The following is a 24,324-nucleotide window of genomic DNA, read 5'->3' as shown; positions in this document are numbered from 1 at the left end:
GAAGGAAATTAAGCAAGACAAATATTTTGTACCAAGTGACTATATTTTTTAAAGTGCCTTTAGGTCCAGAGTCGTCAGAGTCTTGCATCTATAATTGCTTGCTTTTTTTACCAGCACCCCTTGAAAACTCTTCTCCTTTTCATCCTTCAAAATTCAGTTCAAATGTCACTTCCTGCAAATCCTTTACTGACATCCTGAGGCAGACTCCATCACCCCTTCTGGAATCTCCCACAGAAATCTGAACTCTCCTTTAGTATAGTATGTCACACATTATGTTCAATGCAATTGTATCTCTGCCTCTTCTGTGCGAAAATAAGAGTTGGGTTTTGTTTGCTTTGTTTTGTTTTGTCCTTCTATCTCTAGCAGCTAACATACAGACTAGCCTGGTATGTAGATAGAGATGGACGTTTTTGTTGTTGTTGAATTTGATTTAGATAAATGAATGATCACTTTGGCTTCAAGGAAAAAGGTTCGTTCTTACTCAATTTGTATTTTGTTTTTGGAATGGGGATTGTTTTCTACTATTCACTGAAATTTGAGGTGTATTTTTTAGCTGTCCTATGAGTTGTATATATTTGATGACAAATGAGCATCTTAACATAGAAATTCTTTCTATGGAAAAATGTGGTTCATTTTCCAATATGTTCAAACATACACAAAAGAATAGAGCTTCATCCAGAACTAGATGGTCTTTCCCTTTTCCTTAATGTCTGCCCTTATTCCTGCCCCCAGATTTTCACCACATATAGAATTTATCTCATTCTCTCCACTGTCCTATGGAGAGTTTGGCTTTCTGTTATGTACCTTGCAATCCTCCTGGAATCCATCATTTATGTATCTTCCCTGTCAAATCTATTCCTCAGAGGATAAGCACTATGCATTTTTCATTGTTGATTTTTTACAATGGGGTTTACAGAGTAAGTGCTCAGTAAATGGTGGGCGAAATTTTTCTCTGCACAGTTAAAAAAAAAGCTCAGTAATTGAAAGTAGAGGAATGTTGGCATTTGATTGAAATATTGGGGATTTGGTTGAATTTTGAGGACATTTCAGTCCCCCAGTTTGAACAGTGCCTAGTTTCCTATCATTTGCCATCTGAGCTCCAAATGTCCAAATTCCAGTCTTCACAGGCTCTCTTCCCTCACTTTTCCATCTTCTATTCTTTTCTCCAAAGATGAAAGGAAGAGAAATGAGTTGGTCCTATTAAGAAAGCATTCATTTTCATCCTTATTGTTCTTATGTGGGTGCTTCATTATGAGATGTTAATTGTGCAACACTCTTAAAGACCTGTTTTCTAAGAACAAAATGTTCTAGTCATTCTAGTATATTAAAAAGTGTTGTTTTCTGCTTTTAGGCCACAATGGTGGCTGTGTTGTCATGCGAGGAAGGAGTCCACCTGGTCGCTGGGAAGTGAAGGACTGCAGGCACTTTAAGGCAATGTCCCTGTGTAAGCAACCAGTGGGAAAACAGGAGAAAACGGAGCAGGAAGAGAGATGGCCCTTTCACCCCTGCTACTTGGACTGGGAATCAGAGCCTGGCTTGGCCAGCTGCTTCAAGGTGATGCCAAGGGTACTTAGGCATTCTCAATGGGACCAACATTATTTCAGTTTTGTCCACGTATCCCAAATTCCCTTACTCCAGAACAGTGCCTGGCACACAGCGGGTACTTAATATTTGTTGACTATCTCTGTGTTTTCAGTTATATTCCAAAATAATTTTAAGTCAAAAGACTGACATATCCCTGGTGATACTGAAGGCCTCTTCTTGAAGATTGATATCAAGGCCCCAGTCAATGTTGTTCTTATTGCACAGTATCAAATGAACAAGGCAGATGCTCACCGGGTATTGAAATGGTACAATTCCATAGTTTGTAAGAAAATGAATAAAGTCTTTATTATGGAATAATACCATTCTGCTGCTAAAAATAGCTTTTGCAACTTGTCAGACACCTGAGGGCCAAACAAATTAATACATACAGTTGATATATATGTGTGTGTATATATATGTGTGAAAAAATGTGTGAAGAAATGTCTTTTTGCATATCAGCTTTAGATCCTAAATGTAAATCAGTACCTACAATCTTCTTGTCATGAAACATCTGTGAATGCATTCAATTTAATGTACACATATACAAACCTACATTAAATTCATCGGATAACAGTGACCTCACAAAGCAATAAGTTAAACTTTAGAAATTAGCAAACTGAGGCAGCAAGATGAAGTGATTTGCCCAAGATCACAATTATTTATTGACAGAGTTGGAATAAATCCTTGGTCTTGGGAGCCCCAGTCCAGTGCCTTTTCTACTATATATTACCCTGACATGTCAACAAATGTATGGTGTGTTTGAGGGGCATGGTGGTGGGATTGATGAATTTTAAGTGATTCAAGAAAAGGTTCCCAGAGAAGGTGAGTTTTGACATATAATTTAAAAGATGGAAAGGCTGTGCTGTGGCCCACAGGACTGGGAAAGCTATTCATTCTGGTCTCAGCAAATCAGAGTCTGGTGAAGCCTGTCCACAGGGTGCCTTCCTGGCATTAGAGACTCTGGTATAATGTCAGGCAGTTAAAAACGAGGAGGGCACAGAGGCCTAGGATATGGAGTTCTGTGTTTTTGGACCCTCACCCTTGATCTTAAATAGAGTCAGAAGTAGACTCTCCATTTACTGACGTCTTCCTGCTACGGTGAGGACAGCTGAGAAACAGCAGAAGATTTAGGAATAGCTAAGACCCAAAGACTTTAGTAATATACCTGCCCTAGGTCCCAGATCTCATTTCTCATTTCCTGCCATGGGTCAGCCAGATTCATGATCATTCAGCCAATTCTAATTTGTCAGAAGGCAATCTGGTGGGATAGGAATTCATGGGCTCTTGAAGCAAGGAGTACCAGATCTAATCCTAGCTCTGCCTGTTTGTAGCGGTGTGACCAGAAATTTATAACCTCTTTTAGCCTGACTGTCCACATCTCTTAATAAACATTTATTAAGGGACAAGTATATGCCAGTTACAGGAAATTTAGAAGGAAAAAAAAAGAGTTCTCAAGGAGTTTATTTATAAAACTGAGCTCATTATATCCTCCTCATGAATTTGTTGTGAGAATAAAATGAGATAATAGTTTTAGATGAATAGACACATTCTAGTTCAATAAATGTTATTTCTCCCTACTGGGTCAAGCTTTTACTATAGAATAATGACAATTATATTACTGTTATTTTCTTGTCCAGAATTAAAGAGCCTCACATTATCCATGATAGTGTCAACTTTTTTTTCCTCCTACTAAATCAGGTATTTCATAGTGAAAAAGTCCTGATGAAAAGAACATGGAGAGAAGCAGAAGCATTTTGTGAAGAATTTGGAGCTCACCTTGCAAGCTTTGCCCATATCGAGGAAGAGAATTTTGTGAATGAGCTTTTACATTCAAAATTTAATAGGTAAATACTTGTTAATTTTGAAAAAATGCAATCAAATTTTCTGTTTCCCAGTAATGACTTATTAGAGATGAGTATCCCAAATATTTGTTTAAAATCTCAGGTATTTGTCTTAAGCCTAAAACCAACTAGCTACTAGTTGTGAAAGAAAAATATACACATATAGTTTTATATTTATATTGCACCAAGTTCTCATTCCATAAAACAAAGAACAAAGTGGCAATCGTTTTGATACCTGAAATCTTTTCTGTGTACCTCAAATCAGAATTTCAGAGCTCTTCTGCCAAACTCAAATTATCTAACCCCATGATTTTCAGTGTTGTTGGAGGATCCTGAGAGTCCTGGAACCCCAAGATCAGGGAGGGGACCAAGTGGGCAGAGGCCCTAGTTCCATCACTGACTCACCAGAGCAGCTCCCACCAGCTCCACTTCTGCTTATTTTGTATAGATGAGGAGTCCATGTAAGATTTTGTTTGAGGGGAAAAAAAAAAGTCCCACTGATTGAAAAAAAAAATTCCAATCCACGTCCTAATTTTACATTTGAGGAAACAGGTATTCACTTGTCAGTATCCAGCTTGTAAGTTCCAGAATCTTGAATTACATGGCTAGAAAATCAATTTAATTTAAATTTGAAGAAACATAAAAGGCTTGTGATATATTTTAACCAATGCAAAAATTCCTTCCTGTGGTCACCTACTATCTGCACAATTCGTTTGAGTGCTCCTTATTTGGGAGAAAGCCCATTCCATTGTTAGAGGCTGGTTCCAAAGATCAACTTTCTAGTAAGTCAGAGCAATACAGGTCAAGTCGACTCTATTTCTGAATACTTGAAGACAGCCATTATGTTCTTTTTAGTGAGTTTTTTCATCCATTGGCCCCTTTCTCTAAAATATTCTTATCGTTAGCATACATTTTTGGAATATTTTCTATGGGAGGGGTACTTTAATATGCATAGCTGGCTGGAGAATGCAATAGACAAAATAGACAAAAATCCTGCCCCTGAGGAGGCAGTATGGCTCCATGGCTCCATACATTTTTTTTTGCCATATTTTTTCATCTTTTATTTATGAAATTTTTTTTTGTTTTTTATTTTTTTTTATTTTTTTTATTTTTTTAGATTTTTTATTGTTATGTTAATCACCATATATTACATAATTTGTTTTGGTGTACTGTTCCATGATTCATTGTTTGTTCATAACACCCAGTGCTCCATGCAGAACGTGCCCTCCTCAATACCCATCACCAGGCCAACCCATCCCCCCACCCTCCTCCCCTCCAGAAAAAAACAAATGCTAACACCAGGTACTATGTTCCAAGCTCTGGAAATCTGGAGTCTCAATGAAACGCTTGCCTCAATTACAGAGAAAATCCGAAACTATTTTTTGAGGAAAATCCTGGCCTTCCCCATAGGTTTCCTTTAGGACACTCCAAAAGAATATTAATAGGCAATATCTATCAAATTATTCACCTCTAGCATCTACAGTAATGACCTTAATGGTAGGAGCCTTTGACAACATCTCCTGATGTGAGTCTCATAGAGTACTGTTGGGGAAAGAGTAAAATATGTTGGCAAAACAAGGCACAAACTTGGAAATTTGCCATATGTATTAGCATTGTAAAGGCTTCTAGAAGGAAGCATTTTCTTCAGCCACAAGCCTCTTTTTTTGAGGACACTTATCAACATCCCATGGAACTGCTAGTCCCTGTGGGAAATGCTGACCTAAACTGTGTTTCCCAAATCTGACTGATTCTCACACTTACTTGGGACACCTTTTGACACGGAGCCGTCTGGTCTCACACCAGAGCTGCTGAGTCAGATTCTCTGAACTGAAGAAAATTTCAAGATGCTTCCTGATTAATGGACTCTAAGTCTGGTGTGGGGCCACAGATCCAGGGGATATGGGATAATCTCCACTGTTCTAAGTCGTAACTTTTCTTCATGACTTTAGCACCTTGCAAAACATCCTTTCATACTTGGGTATAGTGAGGTTTGCTATATGAAATAACCACATGCAAACTACTTCTAAAATTGCTGTAAGATCAAATATCATTATGTCATTTCTACTTATGTAAGTTCTCACACTTGAAATTTCTTGTAGAATTTAATGCCAAATATCTATCAAATTGTCAATCTGTAGCACTTCATCAGAAAAGCTATATATTACTTTGTATCCAGACTGCCAGGGAGTTTAACAAAATCTCATGCTTGATTATAGCAAATAAACCAGTTCTTATAGTAGCATACATGCTTGTCCTTCTTATGGCACTGTTTTTTAATTTCTATTTTATTGTTTATTATATTATTAAAAAGTATAAAATTATAGGAAATTGATGAAGAGAAAATTAATACCATCTAGGAGCCAGTACATTTCAGGAAAAACGTAGAACTCTGAATTCAGGAAGTAAAGGAATAAAAAGTTCTCAAGGCAGGCGAGTGATATGAATTCCCAGCCTAGGTCATTGATGTTAAGGTACCTGGCTTAACCTTAAGGCAGCATCCTCCCCCTCCACAACCTTGTAAATTGTAAATTGTAATCATGGCAGTCACCAGCCAGGTCCCAATGATCTCACAGATTTCTAAGTCACATTTTACTTTCATTTGTATTGTCCGGGCACAATAGCTCACATATCTGAGAAGGGGATGCTTCAGAATAGGCTTGCTTCCCTGCAGTAACGAAAATAAAGCATCTGTCGTGACTTCTGAATCTTTTAAATCTTTAATTCTCCAAATTATTCTCAGAAAATTATCTTAGTGAGATGGTTTGTTGTACAATTAGACTTTATTGGTTGATTTATTGAGTACTCTGTGGTTTGATGTATTTGTCCTCTGCCTAATTGGAGGAAAGATGGTTCTCTGTGGAGATTCTCACCAAGTCTAACCCAGTGGTAACTGCTGAAGTGAATCTACTGTGCCTCAGACTGATTTGCTATGAAATTATTTATGTTGGGATCTGAAAAAACAAAAACAAAAATCTGCTGTGTACCTTTTATTAAAGGAGGTGGTGGTAATTAACCTCCAAAGAACATGAACATTTGACAAAAAAGCAAAAAATCAAAAGCATAGGAAAGTGGTAAATACATAGTAAAGTAGTAAAAAGTCCTCTAGGGAAAAGACATTCCAAAATTTCTTACCAACTTGCTTTCGTGTGTTCTTATCCTGCTTGAAAGATGTTGCCATTCCTAATGAATATGACAAAGCGGTGTTCTCAATATGGGTTAACTTTTCCCTCAACTGCATGTCACCAGCGAGCACACCATACAAGCCAAGAGAAATAGGAAGCCAGGCTAATCTTCTCTACATTCATCTCATAGCTCAGGTTTTGCATATAGGAAATGTTAATAAATGTTTGCTGATTTGCTCTATCCTGCCAGGAGTATCAGCTGTTTTCCTGTGCACATAAATACTTTAAAATATTTCTTGGACCTATTACATTATGTTGTGAATTCAGTAGGAAGAGCCAAGTTTTTGTTTTTTCTCTTCACAGGACAGAAGAAAGGCAGTTCTGGATTGGATTTAATAAAAGAAACCCACTGAATGCTGGCTCTTGGGAGTGGTCTGATGGGACTCCTGTAAGTTTTTCCAAACTGAAGACAAGGAAATGAATTCAAAACAGGGGGCCCTGGAACACCTTGGTCAACCAACCAAGAGAACCTGGAAATAATGACCATATTTCCTGTGACTCAGACCCAGATCAAAAACTGCACCAGATCTTGGTACCATAAGTTATTTTTGCAAAGTCCGGGGAAAACTTCACAAGCCACATAGTTCTGAGGCCAGCTGTAGATCTCATCCTGGAAAGGAATCAAAATCTCCAAAAACCACCCCGAACTATCTCCCATGTGAAGAGTCTTGAGAAAGAAGCTACTATTGTTTAAAATAATATTAAGCTCTCTTTACTCCACTCTCCCTCTCTAGCTTAGTACCTAATTATAGGAATGTGGGACCCTTGTCCAGATCGCAATGAAAAGAACCATTTTGGTTTATCTCTGAAAGGACAGAAGTGCCAGCCTTAGAAATACCATCTCCTTCTCAACCAGAGCAAGTTATTCGGTTGGAAATAAACCTTGCTTTTCTTTCCGCCTCATACTTGTAAAAACCTCTGTGAAGGAAAGAAGGAACTCACTATTACATTTTGTTTTCAGGTGCAATGAGGAATTCTCCTATTTTCCTCAAGATGACAGGGAAAAAATGGAAGCAGTATCCCAGATTGAAATGAGATCCCTCTGAGGGCACACGCAAAATCAATATATTCAGTTACACCTGTGAAATAGGAGGCTAGCAAGAGCCTGCAGTGAGCACTTAACACAGATCCTATTTATGGAGCCCGAACTATATTGCAGACATGGGTTGAATGCATTGCTGCATGATCTCATTTCACCCTTATAATGATTCAGTGCAGTGGTTATTAGAATGCTTAAATAGTTTGCCTAAAATAATGCATAAGAGAGCCAGGATCTGTACACAGGTTGTCTGCCTCCAAAGCCATGATGTTATAATGTCTCCTAGTTGGCAAAATATCAGCAGCCAAACTTTGAAATAGTAAAGATCCATAGAGAAAAATGATCTCTAGTCCCACTAGAGAAAATTTGTGGCAAGGAAAGCACCTGTGGAAAACTATATGTGGAAAACAAAAATAATGACATGCTAGTTAAACATATAACACACACACACACACACACACACATATATGAATATATGAAACATTTCCACCTCTGTACTGCTTCTCTGAGAAGGGTATCAGGACCACAGAGTAAGAAGAGACCTTAGAGATCACCCACCCCATCCATCTATTTTGCTCTCAAAGAAACTGAGGCCCAGAGAATGGAAGGAACTTAGCAGGGTCCACCTGCTGCATAAATGGCAGTCACCACATGGCACAGTTGGGTGGTTAATGTCAGTGTGGCAGCTGGAAAATGAAATGTGATATGTAGAGGCTGAGAATGCTTCCTTTTGTTTTAGTAAAACAATCTTATTAGTGATAGAGAGGAATAGACAGTTTGGTTCAGAAAAAATGAAATAAAGCCATGAAGCAGTGCAAGGAGTTCCTCCCTACCACTCCCTACTGGACAAAACAAATACTCAAATTCCCACAATTGTCTGAATCTGAGCTTACATATTTTTAAGTTAGAGGAGTTGTATGATTGTGTACGTGTTTGAAGAGGAGTATAAATGTTTCAAACATCCTCTTTTTCCCAAAGTTTTACTCCAGTTTTACCTGTGGTCCATCCACTCTTCTGTCAGGTAGCCATTAAATCATTGAGAAAATCAAATTTTTATTTAACATTCATCTTACATGACCATTCATGGAAAGCGTTGGGGTTTCCCAATTAAAGCTAGTGATAACTTAGAATTTAGTGATTAAAGACTAAAAGCTTAATGTATACGCAAAAGAATCTGCATCACAGATGAGACCCAAATGTAACAGGTCAGAGCCTTTCTGAAGTGTACCCAGGGTCCCAGGGCTAGCCTTGTTGTGGCCAGTGAGACAATAGTGCAAGTTCAAAAGGGAGCCTATGTCTCATCTGTTCCTTCTGGAGAAAGGAGTAGCTTGCCTCTTTTTAAGAAAAAAAGCATCTTTAAGGAAAAATGCTAGTTTGGTTAGCTTGTTCTTCACAAATGTGGAACAACCTTTAACTGCAGTCTTATCCAGACATTTCTTAAGCTCCCTCCAGAAGTCTATTGTGATTTATTTACAGAGATGCTTCTTTTGATCTTTTGAAACATTTTGTGGGGGATCATCGTTAAGAAATAACGAACTTCATCTGCTGCAGGTTGTCTCTTCATTTTTAGACAATACTTATTTTGGAGAAGATGCAAGAAACTGTGCTGTTTATAAGGCAAATAAGACATTGCTGCCTTTGCACTGCAGTTCCAAACGTGAATGGATATGCAAAATTCCAAGAGGTAAAAATATTAATAAGATCTTTACTATATGTTTGCTTTCTAATAATCTACAGCACTTTTCCAAGCGAAGAGTTATAGAAATCTAAAACTTAAACATCCCGGACTACAGTACCAACAACCATCATGACGAACCAAACTGTACAGCAAAGAACGCCTCATAGGGGAATGAAAAAAGGTGACACCAGGGCAGTATGCTAATTTAGTTAATAGGAAATGAGGATAACCAACTCTATTGTGGAATATGGTATTTTTCGAGTACAACCTGGAAGAAATGTCACTGTGACTTTACAAGCAAACAAAATTACCTGTCAAATGAGTAAGTGAAAGCACCTAAAATTGTGTGACACACAGTAGGCCCTTGACAAGTGTTCACATCCTTTCTTCTTTAATCAGAGGCCTGTCTTAAGCCTCCTCTTCAAGTATGAGAACTAACCACATTTCAAACAGCACAAAGTACCTGGTTTTTAAATGGTCTCTTAAAAAGCAAAGTACAAAATACCGTGTTTAGAGCTGAAGTAATTCAGAGATGGCGCACTTGTGAAGAAAGGTCACTCAAGATGGTTTGCTTTCACTTTGCAGATGTGAGACCCAAGATTCCACCCTGGTACCAGTATGGTAAGAACTATCCTGGCAATTCTTGAATTTCTAATTTACTTGCCATTATTTACCATTACTGTATTACTACAGTCCTCCAATCGAGCCTCTCTTTTCTTATGTCAATCTAGAACTAATTTGTTCAAATTAACTAATTAATGGTCAAATTAATAAATTCATTAAATGATTAAAGATTAATATAATAACACTCTTTTCGTGACACGTGATTTTAAAATATGCATTTATCCCAGACCTTGCAATGCAAATGAAGTTTTCTTAGATAAGAAAAACCAAGGAAAATAAGCAAATTATATACTTAGTTATGTGTGTGTAAATATACTTATTTATGTATATCACACACACACACACACACACACACACACACACACACACACTTTTCTTTAATGCTAAGTGACCAAATTACAAATTTGGGGTCAATCATAGCATATCCTATTTCAGTCTGCATCATATCAGTCAATGGCTTTTGCATCATTTGCATTGGTTTTTGTTTTTTTGGTCTCGTTGTCTTTCAGATGCTCCCTGGCTCTTTTATCAGGATGCGGAGTACCTTTTTCATACCTATGCTGCAGAATGGCCCTCCTTTGAGTTTGTCTGTGGCTGGCTGCGTGGTGATCTTCTCACAATTCATTCTGCACATGAGCAAGAATTTATCCACAGCAAAATAAGAGCGGTATTTGAATACAATTAATCATGAGAAATTCAGAGCTTAGCTCTTTCTTCTGTCATTGGGGGATTTTTTTTTTTATTTGACTTCAGACATTTATTTAAGTTTCATTTAAAACCACAGATTCTTGAGAATTGATTTTCTTCCTGTTATAGGGATTAAGAGAAAATAATGGAAACACAGGTTTACTACGTTGGTCGATCATTTCACTTATCTTCATTCTTTATTAGCAACAGTTATGAATAAGTAGAGTTTTATTGCTTTAATGAGGTTCATCCAGTCATCAGCACATATTTATTCAGAGTCTACTCTTCTAAGGGCTGCTCCATCAGTGACTAAAATAGATCAAAATTCCTGCCCTTGGGGAGCTTATAGTCTAGTATGGGAAGAAAGACTGTAATCAATATAAGTACATAGCATTACATAATATTTTATTAAAAGATAAATAGATAAATGATATGGAGGAAAATAAAGCACAAATGAGGGACAAGGTGTACCGGGGGGGGGGGGTGCATGCACATGGCTATTTCAAAGTTTTGAATTTTACTTACAAGAGTATAATACTTATACAAGAGTATAATACTTATGAATATTGAGTCTATAAAGACTCAGTATTCATCAAATGAAAAGGAGTGGTTTTCCATTTCAATTTAAGATAAAGACTTGGACAATCTTCGAGGAGCTAGGATAATTGGAAAGAAGCATGCAAAACCTGTTAAATAATGAAGCAGACTGCAGAGGAATAGTGTACATTTTCAGTATATTTCTTCAACAAGCATTTATTGAGCATTAGGTATGTGTCAGGCATTGTGATATTCGTCAAAGACATAAAAATGTCAACAACACAAAAATGAGACACAGTCTCTGTTTTTAAAAAGCTGGAAATAATAATAAGTGAAAGGGGAGCAATATGTACAAAATTATCAAGGGGACACTAAGGGGGGAAACTCACTCCCAATTTTCCCTAGGAAATCTTTGAAAGTAAGAAAAAGCTCTTTTCTTTTCCAAAATTTAACATTATTTCATGATCACCAGGAATCCTTTCTTGAGCTATCATCTTTTCACATGGTTGTAAGTTGATTGTTGAAGCTCTGTATTTAAAGCATCCTTGGCGTGTAAGAGAAATGTCTTCCCTTACAGCTCATGGACTTTTCCATTTCTATAATCCTGTTTGATGCATAGACAGCCTGCAAGGTGCAGGTAGGTCAGGACTGCTACTGAGCTGTGATGGAAAAAGCTGAAAAACAGGGTGGTTAGGTGACAACCCCACAGTTCCATAGAGTCTCAGTGATAGACCAACCACAAGAACGAGATATTCCCCACTATTGGTTTGTGTGCTATTTTTTACCACCCTTCCTCTCCTACAAATGGAACACTCAAGCCAAATCCATGTTAAGCATCAACATGATGTCAGAAAATACGTTTGTTTAACAAGACAACAGACTCCTGGTGGCAATAACAAGACATCAGGTCAATGTCTGAAAACAAATCCATCCATCAACATGACAAAGTGCATGTCTCAAATGGAACTGATATTTGGCCAATACTTATTATAACTGTGTCAGGCACTGTATTAAGTACTAATATTTAATGGCATTTAATCTTTCCAAGGACTCTCTGTGGGAAGTCTATTATCAGTACTTCACCGTTGAGGAAGCTAAAACTCCAAAGAGGTGAAGCAACTTGGTTATTTCCACAGCAACTACGTGGTGGAATCTGGAAATGAACTCAGGCCATCTGACTTACAGGGTCACTTAAAAACCGTCTGCTGGTAGCAGAACAGCAGTGTGGGGGGTATAAGAGCACAATGTCTTCGTTACATCAAAATCAAAAAGAGTTCTAAAATCCCTCTCCAAAAGATGGTGTCAGCTCTGTCTCAGACATGAGCAATGAAAGGCTTCTTTGATCTTTCCAACAGAGCTTAGCTCCCCTAGGAATATCTGCAGGTCTCCTCTCTTCACCTGTCCCTGATTTCACTCTCCCAATTATTAGTGGTTGGGAAGCCAGTGAGGATGGAAGAGTTAATACCTTCCACAGAAGGGAATAGTAAAACCCGTGGGTTTAGCTGTTTGAGAAGTCACACCCAGTGCTATGATACTAATTGAGGGCTAGATCTAGTTGTGATATCAAACCAGACAAACCTTGTGGTGTCTTACATGGCAAAATTGCTACCCAGCCTGTGACCATGTTGATACAGAATGCCTTGTCAGTTTGATGGGTGAGCAGCTGACTGATCTAACACCACACTGTGCTACAAAAGAAAATTACTGGTTGGTTTAAAATGTGTAGAATGAAAAGGGGCAAGGGAGCTAAGGGAAAAGGGTATCAATTTAGAAAGAAGAAAGCTGTAAGTTCCCAAAGCAGTTCTTTTTATCGCATAATCTATGGCTGTGTTAGGCACTTTTTGGTGGTGGTAGGAGTGATATTTATGGTGACCATTTACACTTCACGAGTAAGAAATTCCGTATCTATGACTGTTGTACTAGAATGAGTCTGTCCAGAGTGATTTTATTCCAGGATGAGGAACTAAACATGTAGAGATCATACCACCCACTTTTGTTGCATACTCATTCTATAAGTGCAGGAAGAATCAGAATAGTAATTAAATATTTTTTAAAAGATTTTATTTATTTATTTGAGAGAAAGCGAGAGAGAGCACGAGCGGGGAGGAGAGGGAGAAGCAGACTCCACTGAGCAGGGACCCGCATGCGGGGTTCGATCCTAGGATCCTGGGATTATGACCCGAGCCAAAAGGCAAATGCTTAACCTTGACTGAGCCACCCAGGCACCCCTAATTAAATATTTTTTATATTACATATGTGTTGTATAGTTTCCCCATAAAGAGTAGTAACTTAGAAATGTGAAAAACAAAAATAACATTTAGCTGGAAAGTGAAAGAACTATTGAAAAAGAAAGCTGGATGCAATTTTTAAAATCTGAAGCAGATTTTTTTTTAACAAAATGTTTCTATCTTGGTAAAGTGGTTAGTCAGTATTTTCTCTTTGAGTAACAGAATACCACAGGCATGATGAGAGTGAATTTTTGAGTACTTCTTTTTTGAGCCATCTTGTTGCTTAGATTAATGCCAAAAAAGTAAAAAGCCATAAGCACTTTAGGAGCTGTTTAACATGAACTACTAGTCAATTAATCCACTAACATTTTTATGCTGTGTTGTGTAATATTTGCATTTCAAAATTGCAATTTACTCTTATTTTTAATTTCATGTCTAGGGGCGCCTGGGTGGCTCAGTCGCTTAAGCGTCCGCACTCAGCTCAGGGCATGATCCCAGGGTCCTGGAATGGAGCCCTGCATCAGGCTCTCTGCTCAGTGGGGAGCCTGCTTCTCTCTCTCCCTCTGCAGCTCCCCCTGCTTGTGCTCTCTCTTTCATACTCTCTCTCTCTTTCTCTCAAATAAATAAAATCTTAAAAAAAATAATTTCATGTCTAAACACTTCTAATAAAAATATATCAAATCTATTAGTCATCCTCCAAAATACAGGGTTTTAAACCCTTAAAGTAACCTGGTTTTGATATTTTTGATGGAAACATTTGAGGACATGACAGGTTACTCTTCCTTATATTACTTCATAAATCAATTACTTCATAGATTATGTTGGCTGTTGCTGTATTTTATTTTTTTTATAAGTATCTTCCCATATGATGCTATCTATAATGTCTGTAACAAAACGTAGTTGATGTTATGAAATCTATGGTCATATTACATTTCTTTATATGAAATAACATTAATAAGTCTTCTATTTTTGTGATTTGATACCTAAACTAAAATTTACATCTATTTTTCACCATGGATTATTTTCACCCTGGATATCTTCTAGCTTGCAGTTCTATTCCATATCACAACAAGTTGTGATGTGCCATGTGGAGGATCACCATGCTATAATTGAGGTGGTAATAAATATGTCACTTAAGATGTGGTAGTTATAATTTCTCTTTAGAGGTCCTTAATTGGGGCAGTGAACAATCGGGCCATGATTTCCAATATTGTTGCACATGAGACCTCTTTAGATTGAATGAAATTGTTGTGGTTCTCCCACTGAGTTCACAGCCAGTCTCAATGGACCCATTCCAAAGCCTGACAATGGGAATCTGAATTCAGCATGTAAGAACATGTCCATGAAACAACACCTCAGGGATCCCAAATTATAGTTGTTCCATCTTGCATTATTCTCAAATTGCTGATATGGCAGACAGCCATACTGTTCAAGGAATAAAAATACCTGTTTATAAATTAAAATGTTAGAGAGCTATTAGGTTCTGTTGTATGATGACCCAACATTCATGTGGAAAAAAATAGATATATCCTAAAGTGTATTCTCCAATTTTTATAGAAGAAATGAAGTGCAAATTTAAATACAGAATGCCTTCAAATTCACAGGTTTTTAGCTTAAAAATTAAGTTACATTTCACACACACACAGCCCACACACAATAAAGTATATTGATTTAGAGGTCTTAGAGAAATCCTTACTGCTTCTTCCTCTTTTATAGGTAAAGAGGGAATTTCAATTTCCTGGGTCATAAGTCCAGTATTACATTTGCTATAATGTATGTGTGTGTGTGCATGCACACATGTGTGAACATGCTGTTTCATTTTATACTTTATTTGCACTGAGATCTGTGTGATAAATAATGGTACAAAATTAGTAAAATATAGAAATAATTTTCTGGTTGTTAAACACCAGAAGTTCTGTAGTATTCCTTTGTCCTATATTGTGTCTCTCTATTAAAATGGGGAGGGTGCTAATACTCAGTTTAAAAACTTAACAATCAGGCTAATGCCAAAAATTCAAAATCCTTTTTACTATTGATGTCTTTGTGCCTTGAACTGTTTTTCAAACAGTATACCATATGCAGTGAACTATAAATCACTGAGACAATAAACCATTAAATTTTTAGTAAAAAAAATAGGAGTCCACATCCTGTTTTACTTTACAATATTACTCTTTAAAGCCCTATTATGAGAGCTAGAAAATTTACTTTTAAATACATAGGGAAAGTTGTATGAAAGATTTTCAATATTTTATTCCAATTTCCCTTCATAATGAGGAGGGAATATTTTAAAATAATGAAGTTTCAGCTTCTCTCAAGATGCTAGGCCTTAGTGTACTCTTCTTTAGATAATTGGGTAAAATACTGAAGAATAGAAAGCTATTAACAGCAACCCCATTAATCTTAATAGTGAAAAGGGAAAACAAGTAGAATAAATGCTGACATTTTCTTTTTTTCTTTTTAATAGCTATCAAAGTATGGTGTAAATTGGTGGATTGGACTTCGAGACGAAAGAGCCAATGATGAATTTCGGTATGGACCTAGATCAATTTGCATTGTATTTTGTTTGACAGGTTTTATTTGCAGAATGATTGGACTAGATCTTAGTGATCAATTGTTGAATAGCCTTTAAATATTCTTTAACTTATAAATTTTCATTTCTCTAACCAAAGATATGAGTATCTTTTTAATTTAATAAAAATTACCCCAGAACTCCAAGAATGGTGTTGGAGGTTGAACATATGAGAATAAAAGAAGACCCTAAAATTCTTAATTTACCTACAGCTGGAGAGATGGAGCACCAGTAATATATCAGAACTGGGACAAAGGAAGAGAAGGATCTATGAATAGTCAGAGCCAGAGATGTGGTTTCATTTCATCCATAACAGGTTATTTTATCGATCCATTTTTCGGTTTATAACACAAACTGATATTTTCAGAAGGCTTAAAGTCTCGTTTTCATTGCATTAGTTCAGTGAGAGGGTTTTGTTTGGCTAGCTTGCTTTATAATTGAATGTGATGAGTTTCATTAGTTTTAAGTGTTGATGATGGCCATTCCTACAGTTAATTCCATGCATTCATGTTCTTGAAAATGAATTACAACCAGATAAGTCATTCCTCATGAACCAAAACAGCACCAGAAATAGACCCAAAGAAACTGGTAAAAAATATGCTTGACAAATACTAGTCTCTAAAAAATTTCAATATGGGCCCCTTTTTAAAATCTCTTCATAATAATTCAGTTATAATTGGCCAGAACTTTAACCCCCGTGGAATTTACTTCCACTTTCACATTTAAGAAAAATTTTCATTGAGTTCAGTATTTTTTTTTTTTAATACCTGGCTTATCAACTGCTTCTTGACATAGAACACCAAGTATCTCCAGGCCGTATTTAGAAATACATGTACCTTTAAGATGGGTTTTTAAATTTAATTCAATTCATCAGTACAGTGTTATTTGGGTTGATTTGTCCACTCATATCCATCCCACTCCTTCTATCCTATAAAAGGTAATTATGTTCCTGACCCTGAACAGATTCATAAGGAACCTGCGCCCCAAATCAGGGGAGGGACAAACACAGAAAGCAATCCTTGGTGTAAGCGCAACTGCAGAGAAAGGAAAGGGAAAACCGCATTGTTAATCAGCTCTCTTTTGCCAGTAGGTGTCACAACAGCCTACGGAAAGGCTGTTCTGTGATTCTGGAAGACTCGCCGCTACTCTGCATTGAAAATAGTGTTCCAGCCCCTCCTTCAAAATGCCAACATTTTTTGGCTTATATCCCTCACACTAGAAAACTGAAACTGCCTTTGCAATTTACATGCATCCTTGCCCTATTCTGGGATCTATAACTTGAATGCTAATGAAATGCATTCTATAACCTTTACTCTGAAAATATAGCTCTTGTAAATTAAAATACATTTTCCAGGAGGCTAAGGACTTTGGGATGTATCTTCCTGCGGGCATGTCTATGTGTGCCTGTTTTTTTAAGGGTCAGTGTTGAAAAGTGCTTCTTTCTTAGAAGTTACTGAGTTAATTTTTCAAAATTATATATTTTCTAAAGAATTATAGAGATGATCATCTATTGTTTTAGAATTTTTTTCTCCTTATATTGAATATTTTAAAAGAAAAATATTACTCTACATTCTTTTGTTAACCAAACCAAATATTCTCAGAACTTTAATCAGTTTTGTGATTTCAATTGTAGTATTTTAGTTAGTTGGGGTTTGTTTGTTTTGCATTTGCAAAATTTCGTCATTCTTGAATTAGATTTACCGATTTAGCACCCTGCTCAGTTTGTTCTTATTACTAGAGAACTCTACCATTAGCAGTTTAATTCAATTTCTAGATTAAAAAAATTATGATAAACCATTAGCAGTCATAAAAATGTGATGGAGAATGCCTACAAAGAGTCAGCATTGTTTCAGGTCATTTCTAACCCATTTACTCCTCCAGGACTCTGGGCTAGTGAAGAGTGTTCAGTTTCTATGCCTAGCATCTGTAAGCGAAAGAAGGTTTGGGTCATAGAGAAAGAGAAAGATACCCCAAAACAACATGGAACATGTCCTAGAGGATGGCTATATTTTAACTATAAGGTAAACTCATTTTCAAAAATTTGCCTTTGTTTCTGTTTTGTAGATGTTTATTTTAGAACATAATCAAACAGTGGGTGTGGCTTTTAAAAAACAGGAGATGTCCATTGGGACCTCGAAGTTTTTTTTGTCACAACTTTCAAGAGATTTGGGTTTTCAATGTAGGTAGGGGCAAACCTCTAGGAATAAAGAAACAGCCTTGACACCACCCTTCGTTTGTATACTTAGTTTTTGCTATTGACACAGTCATTCATTGTGCTGTGTGACTGTTTTCATTAGGCGTGATTCATGTGAGCCTGTATAACTAGGCCCTGCCCCCAAATGAGCTGTCAACTCCAGAGGGTATAGGCTCCATCTTCTTTTGTGTCTTCCCTGCCTGAAGCAGGCACAGAGCTCCGCCTGCCTTGTGAATTGACCCACTAATAATGCAACTCAGTCAATGTCATCTTGAGCCTCATAAAGCTGGTGCTTCCATGCAGAATTGAAATTTTTTTTTAAATTGCCAGTGGGAATATTGTAAACCAGATTTATTATTTCTGATACTGTCTCCAATTAAGGCCAAGACTTTCCCTCCACTCCTTATGTTTTATAATAAAATAACTTTATAGGCCTTAGGCGGAAGTAATTAAAATGCATCCCAAATTATAAATGTTTCATTCTTTGATAAAGGAAAAACCCAAACTGTGTCATAATTTAATATGTTAATATGAAATTGCTCTTTGACTGTGGACAGCCAGTTTTCAATCTGTATGTTCAGTTATATTTGGCAGAGCCTTCTTGTCTTTGTGATCCTCTTCTCATTGTTAATTTGTGATATGGGCCATTTGGATTTTAGATGTATTTGTTGAGCACCTAATACATATTTGGCATTGATTTTTTTAAATTGTGGTAAAATTCACATAATATAGTTTACCATCTTAACCATTTTTAAGTGTGTAGTGCAATAGTGTTAAGTCTGTTTACATTGTTATTCAATGAATCTGCAGATTTTTTTCATCTTGCAAAACCGAAACCCTAAATCCAATAAACAATAACCCATCACTTCCCCTCCCCCAGCCCCTGGCAAGCACCATTCTACTTTCTGTTCCTATGAATGTGACTATTTCAGATACTGCAGATAAGTGGAATCATACATTATTTGTCCTTTTGTGACTGCTTTATTTCCCTAAGCAAATTGTCCCCCAAGTTCATCCATGTTAGAGCATGTGTCAGAATTTCCTTCCCTTTTGAGACTGAATAATATTCCATTATATGTATATACTGTATTTTGTTTTCCCACTCATCCATTGATGAACATTTGGGTTTCTGCCACCTTGTGGCTAAGAGTTATTGCTGGGTGATTTAATATATATATTTTATTTCATTGAATTTTTTTAAATACACAGAATTGTTATCCCATCTTATATATGAGAAGACCAAGACTAGTAACATTGTGTGTTTTTTCTGAAACTTCACAGCAAATAAGTGTCAGGTTGAGAATCAACCTCAGGTTTTCTGACCTTGAGTCTGGTAGTCTTGTCTCTTTCCTACAGTTACCATTTTGTATAAGAATTTAAGAATTACCAGACCAGTATAGCCCCATGGCACAATCTGGTGGCACTCTGAGATATCTTCTAAAATATAGTTGTTTTCTAAAACTTTATGGTATTGAGATACATTTTTTAATAGTTAATATTTTCTGTCTGATTCCTATTTTCCCAAACTATAAAATCTACCAGTTATACATTTCAATATAAAAAATGTAGTAAGTGTTCAATAGAACACTGAGTATTACCAAGTCTTGAATTAAAACCTTTGACAATTAGTTCTTTTTTAAGCTATTCTACTGTGGTAACATATATTTAAAATAAAATATGCCATTTTAACCATTTTTAAGTGTACAATTTTTAATTATACATTTTTAAATGTACAATTACATTCACAATGTTGTTCAACCATCTCCTTTATTTCCAAAACTTATCATCATCCCAAACAGAAACTCTGTAACTATTAAGCAATAACTCCCAATTCCCCATCCCTCCGGTGCATGGTGAGTTCGAATCTGTTTCCTGTCTCTGTGAATTTGCCTGTCTCGATATTTCATATAAGTGAATTCATACAATATTTGTCCTTTTGTTTCTGGCTTATTTCACTCTGCATAATGTTTTCAAAGTTTATCCATTTATAGCATGTATCAGAACTTCATCCCTTTTTATGCCTGAATAATATTCCATGCCACATTTTGTTTTTCCTTTCATCTGTTGATGGACTTAGGTTGTTTCCACCTTCTGGTTATTGTGAATAAATCTGCAGTGAACATTGGCACACAGCTACCTGCTGGAGTCCCTGTTTTCACTTCTTTGGGGTATATGCCCAGGAATGGAATTGCTACATCATATACCAATTCTATGTTTAACTTTTTGAGGAACAAGTAAACTGTTTTTCACGTGGCTGAACCATTTTAAAAGCCTGCCAGCAGTGTATGCTAGTAATTTCTCCACATCTTTTTTTTTAAGATTTTATTTATTTGAGAGAGAGAGAGCACAAGCGGGGGGGCGGCAGAGGGAGAAGCAGACTCCCCACTGAGCAGGGACCCCCCCCCCCCGCAACTCGGGCTCGATCCCAGGACCCTGGGATCATGACTGGAGCCAAAGGCAGCTGCTCAACTGGCTGAACCACCCAAGTGCCTCTGGGTTGTTTGTCTTTTTATTGTTGAGTTGTAGGAGTTCTTTATATATTCTAGATATTAAGGTCCTGTCAGATACACGTTTTGCAAGTATTTTCTCCCATTCTATAGGTTGCCTTTTCTAATATCCCTTGATGCACAAAAGTTTTAATTTTACTGAAGTCCAATTTATCTAATTTTTCTTTTGTTATTCATGCTTTTGGTGCCATATCTAAGAATAGGTTGCCAACCCAAGGTTATAAAAATTTACTTCTTACGTTTCTTCTAAGAAGTATATGGTTTTAGCTCTTATATTAAGGTCTTGGTCTATTTTTAGTTAATTTTTGTACCTTGTAACTATTAGAACAGATGCATCCTGGAGTGTTCTGTATGGAACAGCCACAAAGGAATATCAATTTTGTCTCAAAATCACACTTTTGCTGCAGACAGTGAGCAACCCCAAAGTATGAACACAGCTCTTTTAGTTACTAATCACAAATTCTCCCATATATAAAGGAGGACATTTTAAGGAAATCCACAGCAAATCAAATCCTTGGCATTAGGGAAGTAATTCTCAGAAACTCTCAAAGGTTGTTTTTGGTTCAGGCCTTGGTTATTATCCTCTCCCCAAACTTCTATATCTGCACAGCTTAACTCCAGTCCATGTTTTCTCCTGCGTAAGCAGATTGAGTATCTATGTATAGAGGCATGGTAGCAGTGATGGTGGAGCAGACTCCAGGCAAGGGAGCAAATGAATGCTTCCTTTGAAAGGAATAGAAAGGGGCGTGAGTAAAGCACAAACACATACATGAGAGGAGAAAGACTTTCTAAAGCAGGATTGGAGCAGGATTAAAAACCCTTGTGTAGCTCAAAGTTTAAAAAAATCTTTATTGATAATTAACAGCTAGATTAGTGGTTCACAGCCCTGATCAAATATTTAGAATCACCCCTGAGCTTTCTAAAAATGTCAAGGTGCAGGGGACATCCCGAAGATTCTGATTTAATTGATCTGCCTCAAATCTACGTATCAGTGTTTTTTAAAAGCTCCCTCAGTTATTCAACTGTGCAGCCAATATTTGCCCAGCAATGCAACAGTTGTACAACTTAGTCTTTGAATCATTCAGAGGATTTGACTAATAAATACAGTCACAGCAGGCTACCTGAAAAAGGTGATCTTTTGCAGACTGAGGTTACAGGGTCCCCAAGTGTCCCCACCCACCACGCCTTGCCGTGCATAGTGATGGCTAAAATCCCACCACCGGAGTCTCACTCCTTTGCTTTGACTCTATTTTTTTTTAAGGGAAATATTTCTGAGATTGTTTCATCTGTCATCTACACCTTGGAATAAGTGGGCTTATCAGATCATTAGAAAAACTGATAATAAGAGGATTAAAAACGGAGAGGAGGAGAGCCCCATGGGGATGGCTCCCCTGATTAACAAAGTTACAGAAGGAGAACTGGGAGGTAGCAATGACAGACATTATTCACGTCACAGTTCTGAATGAGCATCAGGATGGTATGTCCCACTAAATTTTGCTTCTTGTTTGTCAGTTTCCTAGGGCGAAGTTTTGGGGTTTTTTTTTTCTAAGAAAAAAATCCTAGTTGGTTGACTGATTATCCCCATTAAGAGCTTTAAAACTGAGCTACCAGAAGTTAAGCATCTTTTCTAATGTTTCATCAGTTATTTTCTCTGTGTTTGATGATATATGAGTTTTGACCTGGGATTACCCCTAGAAGAGTGTGTCATCTAAGATATTTATCACAGCAGAGCTATAAGCAGAAAAAATTCTAAGTGTGCATGTGCTTGTGTGTGTGTTAGGTTAACTCTTATGTTTCTACTCACACATTTTTTTTTAAAGATTGATTGATTGATTTGAGAGAGAGTGTGTAAGCGAGAGAGAAAGAACAGGAGCAGGGGTATGGGGGAAAGAGCAGAGGGAGAAGCAGCCTCCCCGCTGAGCTGGGACCCCGATGCGGGACTCGATCCTGGGACTCCAGGATCATGACCTGAGCTGAACGCAGACGCTTAACTGACTGAGCAACCCAGGTGCCCCTACTCACACATTTTTATACAAGGATCTGGATTGAGTGCTAATGGCTGCTTTGCACATCCAGTTTGGGATTAGCCAAAATTTGATTTCATGCACAACATAGCTTTTCCTTTAAAAAATACTCTCCTCTTTTCTAAAAAAATATTCACATTATTAACACTTTATTCATTCAGCTATGTTGGATGTTGATAATTTGATGGTGAGGAAAACAAACACAATCCCTTCTCTTTTGTAGCTTACAGACTTGAGGGGGAACAAACATCAGTAAACCAGTCAGGAGTATAACTCTAATGGTGACACATGCGATGAAGGGGCGTTACATAGTTCTCTAAAAGTTTTTAACAGGAGAACCTTACTGAGGTGGTCAGAAGGACAGGAAGCATTAAAAGCAGGGGGGTACGGCAGGTGCTGAAGTCCTGCGGTGAGAGGGAATGGACTTATTGAAGAAACTAAAGGAAGCATAGAGAACTAGAGTGTGAAAAGTGATGAAAAAGAGTTTCTGTTTTTATCCTAACAACAATAGGAAACCCCTCAAGGGTTTTAACGAAAGAAGGACATGATCAGCGCTGAGTTTTGAAAAGAATCATTCAAGTTGCGATGGCAAAGACAGATTGGAGGAAGGCAAGGATGAGGAAGGTTTTAAGAGTGGTTGGGAAGCCGTTGTAATAGTCCAGGGAAGAGAGAAGTAGTTTGGGCTAAGATAGTGAAGGCTGTGAGGTGGCAGGAATGGGAAGAATCGGGGAGGACTCTGAGAAATGGGATGTATGTCTAAATGGCAATTGAAAGGGGGATGGATTGAGAAGGCAAGAAGTCTCCCAGGTGTCAGGCTTATATAAATACATGGCTGACTTTGCCAGTCAACATCAGTAAGACCACTGGAAAAGGACCAAGTTTGGGGGAAAGGTCATAAATTCCATTTTCAAATTTTGAACTGGAAATGACTTCGAGACTAAAAAGAAGAATTTATATTCAAAACTTGTTTGCAGTACAGTAGGATATCCTTAATTCACAGCAATAATAAGAGATGCATTAAACTTGATCACATTTTGCAAATTAATAAGTAAATAAACAATTTAAAATTAAGAGAGCTGTACTTCATCTTACTGCTTTGCTTTAATTACTAATGACACCATTTCAAACTGTGTTAGTAAATATGTTTTGGGGTTTTTTTAGAAACAATGACGTTGTGGGAATAGGAAATAATCAAGCTAGTAAATTGTGGCTGAGGCCACGGGGGGATGGGAGAGTAGGAGGGTAGGATGGGGGGCGCGCGTGCGTGCGTGCGTGTGTGTTTTGTGGAAAGATTTATTGAGCTAACTAAACCAATGAGTTCACTGGTATTTATGAATGGTTCATTAGTGTGACTATCTGAACACAAGGTGAATTCACATTAAATGATAAGACTGCCTAATAATTAGTGTGTGCCACTCTTTGGAATTTGTAATTAGAGAAAAGAGACAAAATGAAAGGAAATAGGTAAAGGAATAGTTGTTATAAAATTAAAATCCTTTAAAACCAATTCCATTTCTTTGTGAAACAAACAAGGTAAAGAGGACCAGAAGAATTGAAAATGTACTTCCTCTGTTAGTTGGTAACTCCAGGCTACATCAGTGTTTCTGGTTTTTATCCTAAAAATAGTGGA

General features: G+C 37.1%; 1 protein-coding gene across 4 annotated transcripts in view; it reads left to right on the top strand.

The window, feature by feature from the left end:
* PLA2R1 (phospholipase A2 receptor 1) overlaps positions 1 to 24,324 on the top strand; it is a 116,059-nt gene that overhangs the window by 73,587 nt on the left and 18,148 nt on the right. For all 4 annotated transcript variants that reach the window (XM_027591079.2, XM_027591082.2, XM_027591081.2 and 1 more), the window contains 9 exons: positions 1,352 to 1,554; positions 3,283 to 3,428; positions 6,911 to 6,995; positions 9,198 to 9,330; positions 9,910 to 9,945; positions 10,458 to 10,615; positions 15,865 to 15,929; positions 16,182 to 16,285; positions 17,851 to 17,990. In XM_027591079.2, coding sequence (XP_027446880.1) covers positions 1,352 to 1,554; positions 3,283 to 3,428; positions 6,911 to 6,995; positions 9,198 to 9,330; positions 9,910 to 9,945; positions 10,458 to 10,615; positions 15,865 to 15,929; positions 16,182 to 16,285; positions 17,851 to 17,990 — 1,070 coding nt within the window. The remainder of the gene's footprint in view (positions 1 to 1,351; positions 1,555 to 3,282; positions 3,429 to 6,910; positions 6,996 to 9,197; positions 9,331 to 9,909; positions 9,946 to 10,457; positions 10,616 to 15,864; positions 15,930 to 16,181; positions 16,286 to 17,850; positions 17,991 to 24,324) is intronic.

The sequence above is a fragment of the Zalophus californianus genome, chromosome 3 (genome assembly GCF_009762305.2).
Source record: "Zalophus californianus isolate mZalCal1 chromosome 3, mZalCal1.pri.v2, whole genome shotgun sequence".
In the NCBI taxonomy this organism is placed as follows: domain Eukaryota; kingdom Metazoa; phylum Chordata; class Mammalia; order Carnivora; family Otariidae; genus Zalophus; species Zalophus californianus.
Note: the sequence above shows the minus strand (reverse complement) of the source record. Positions and strands in the feature narration are given on the sequence as shown.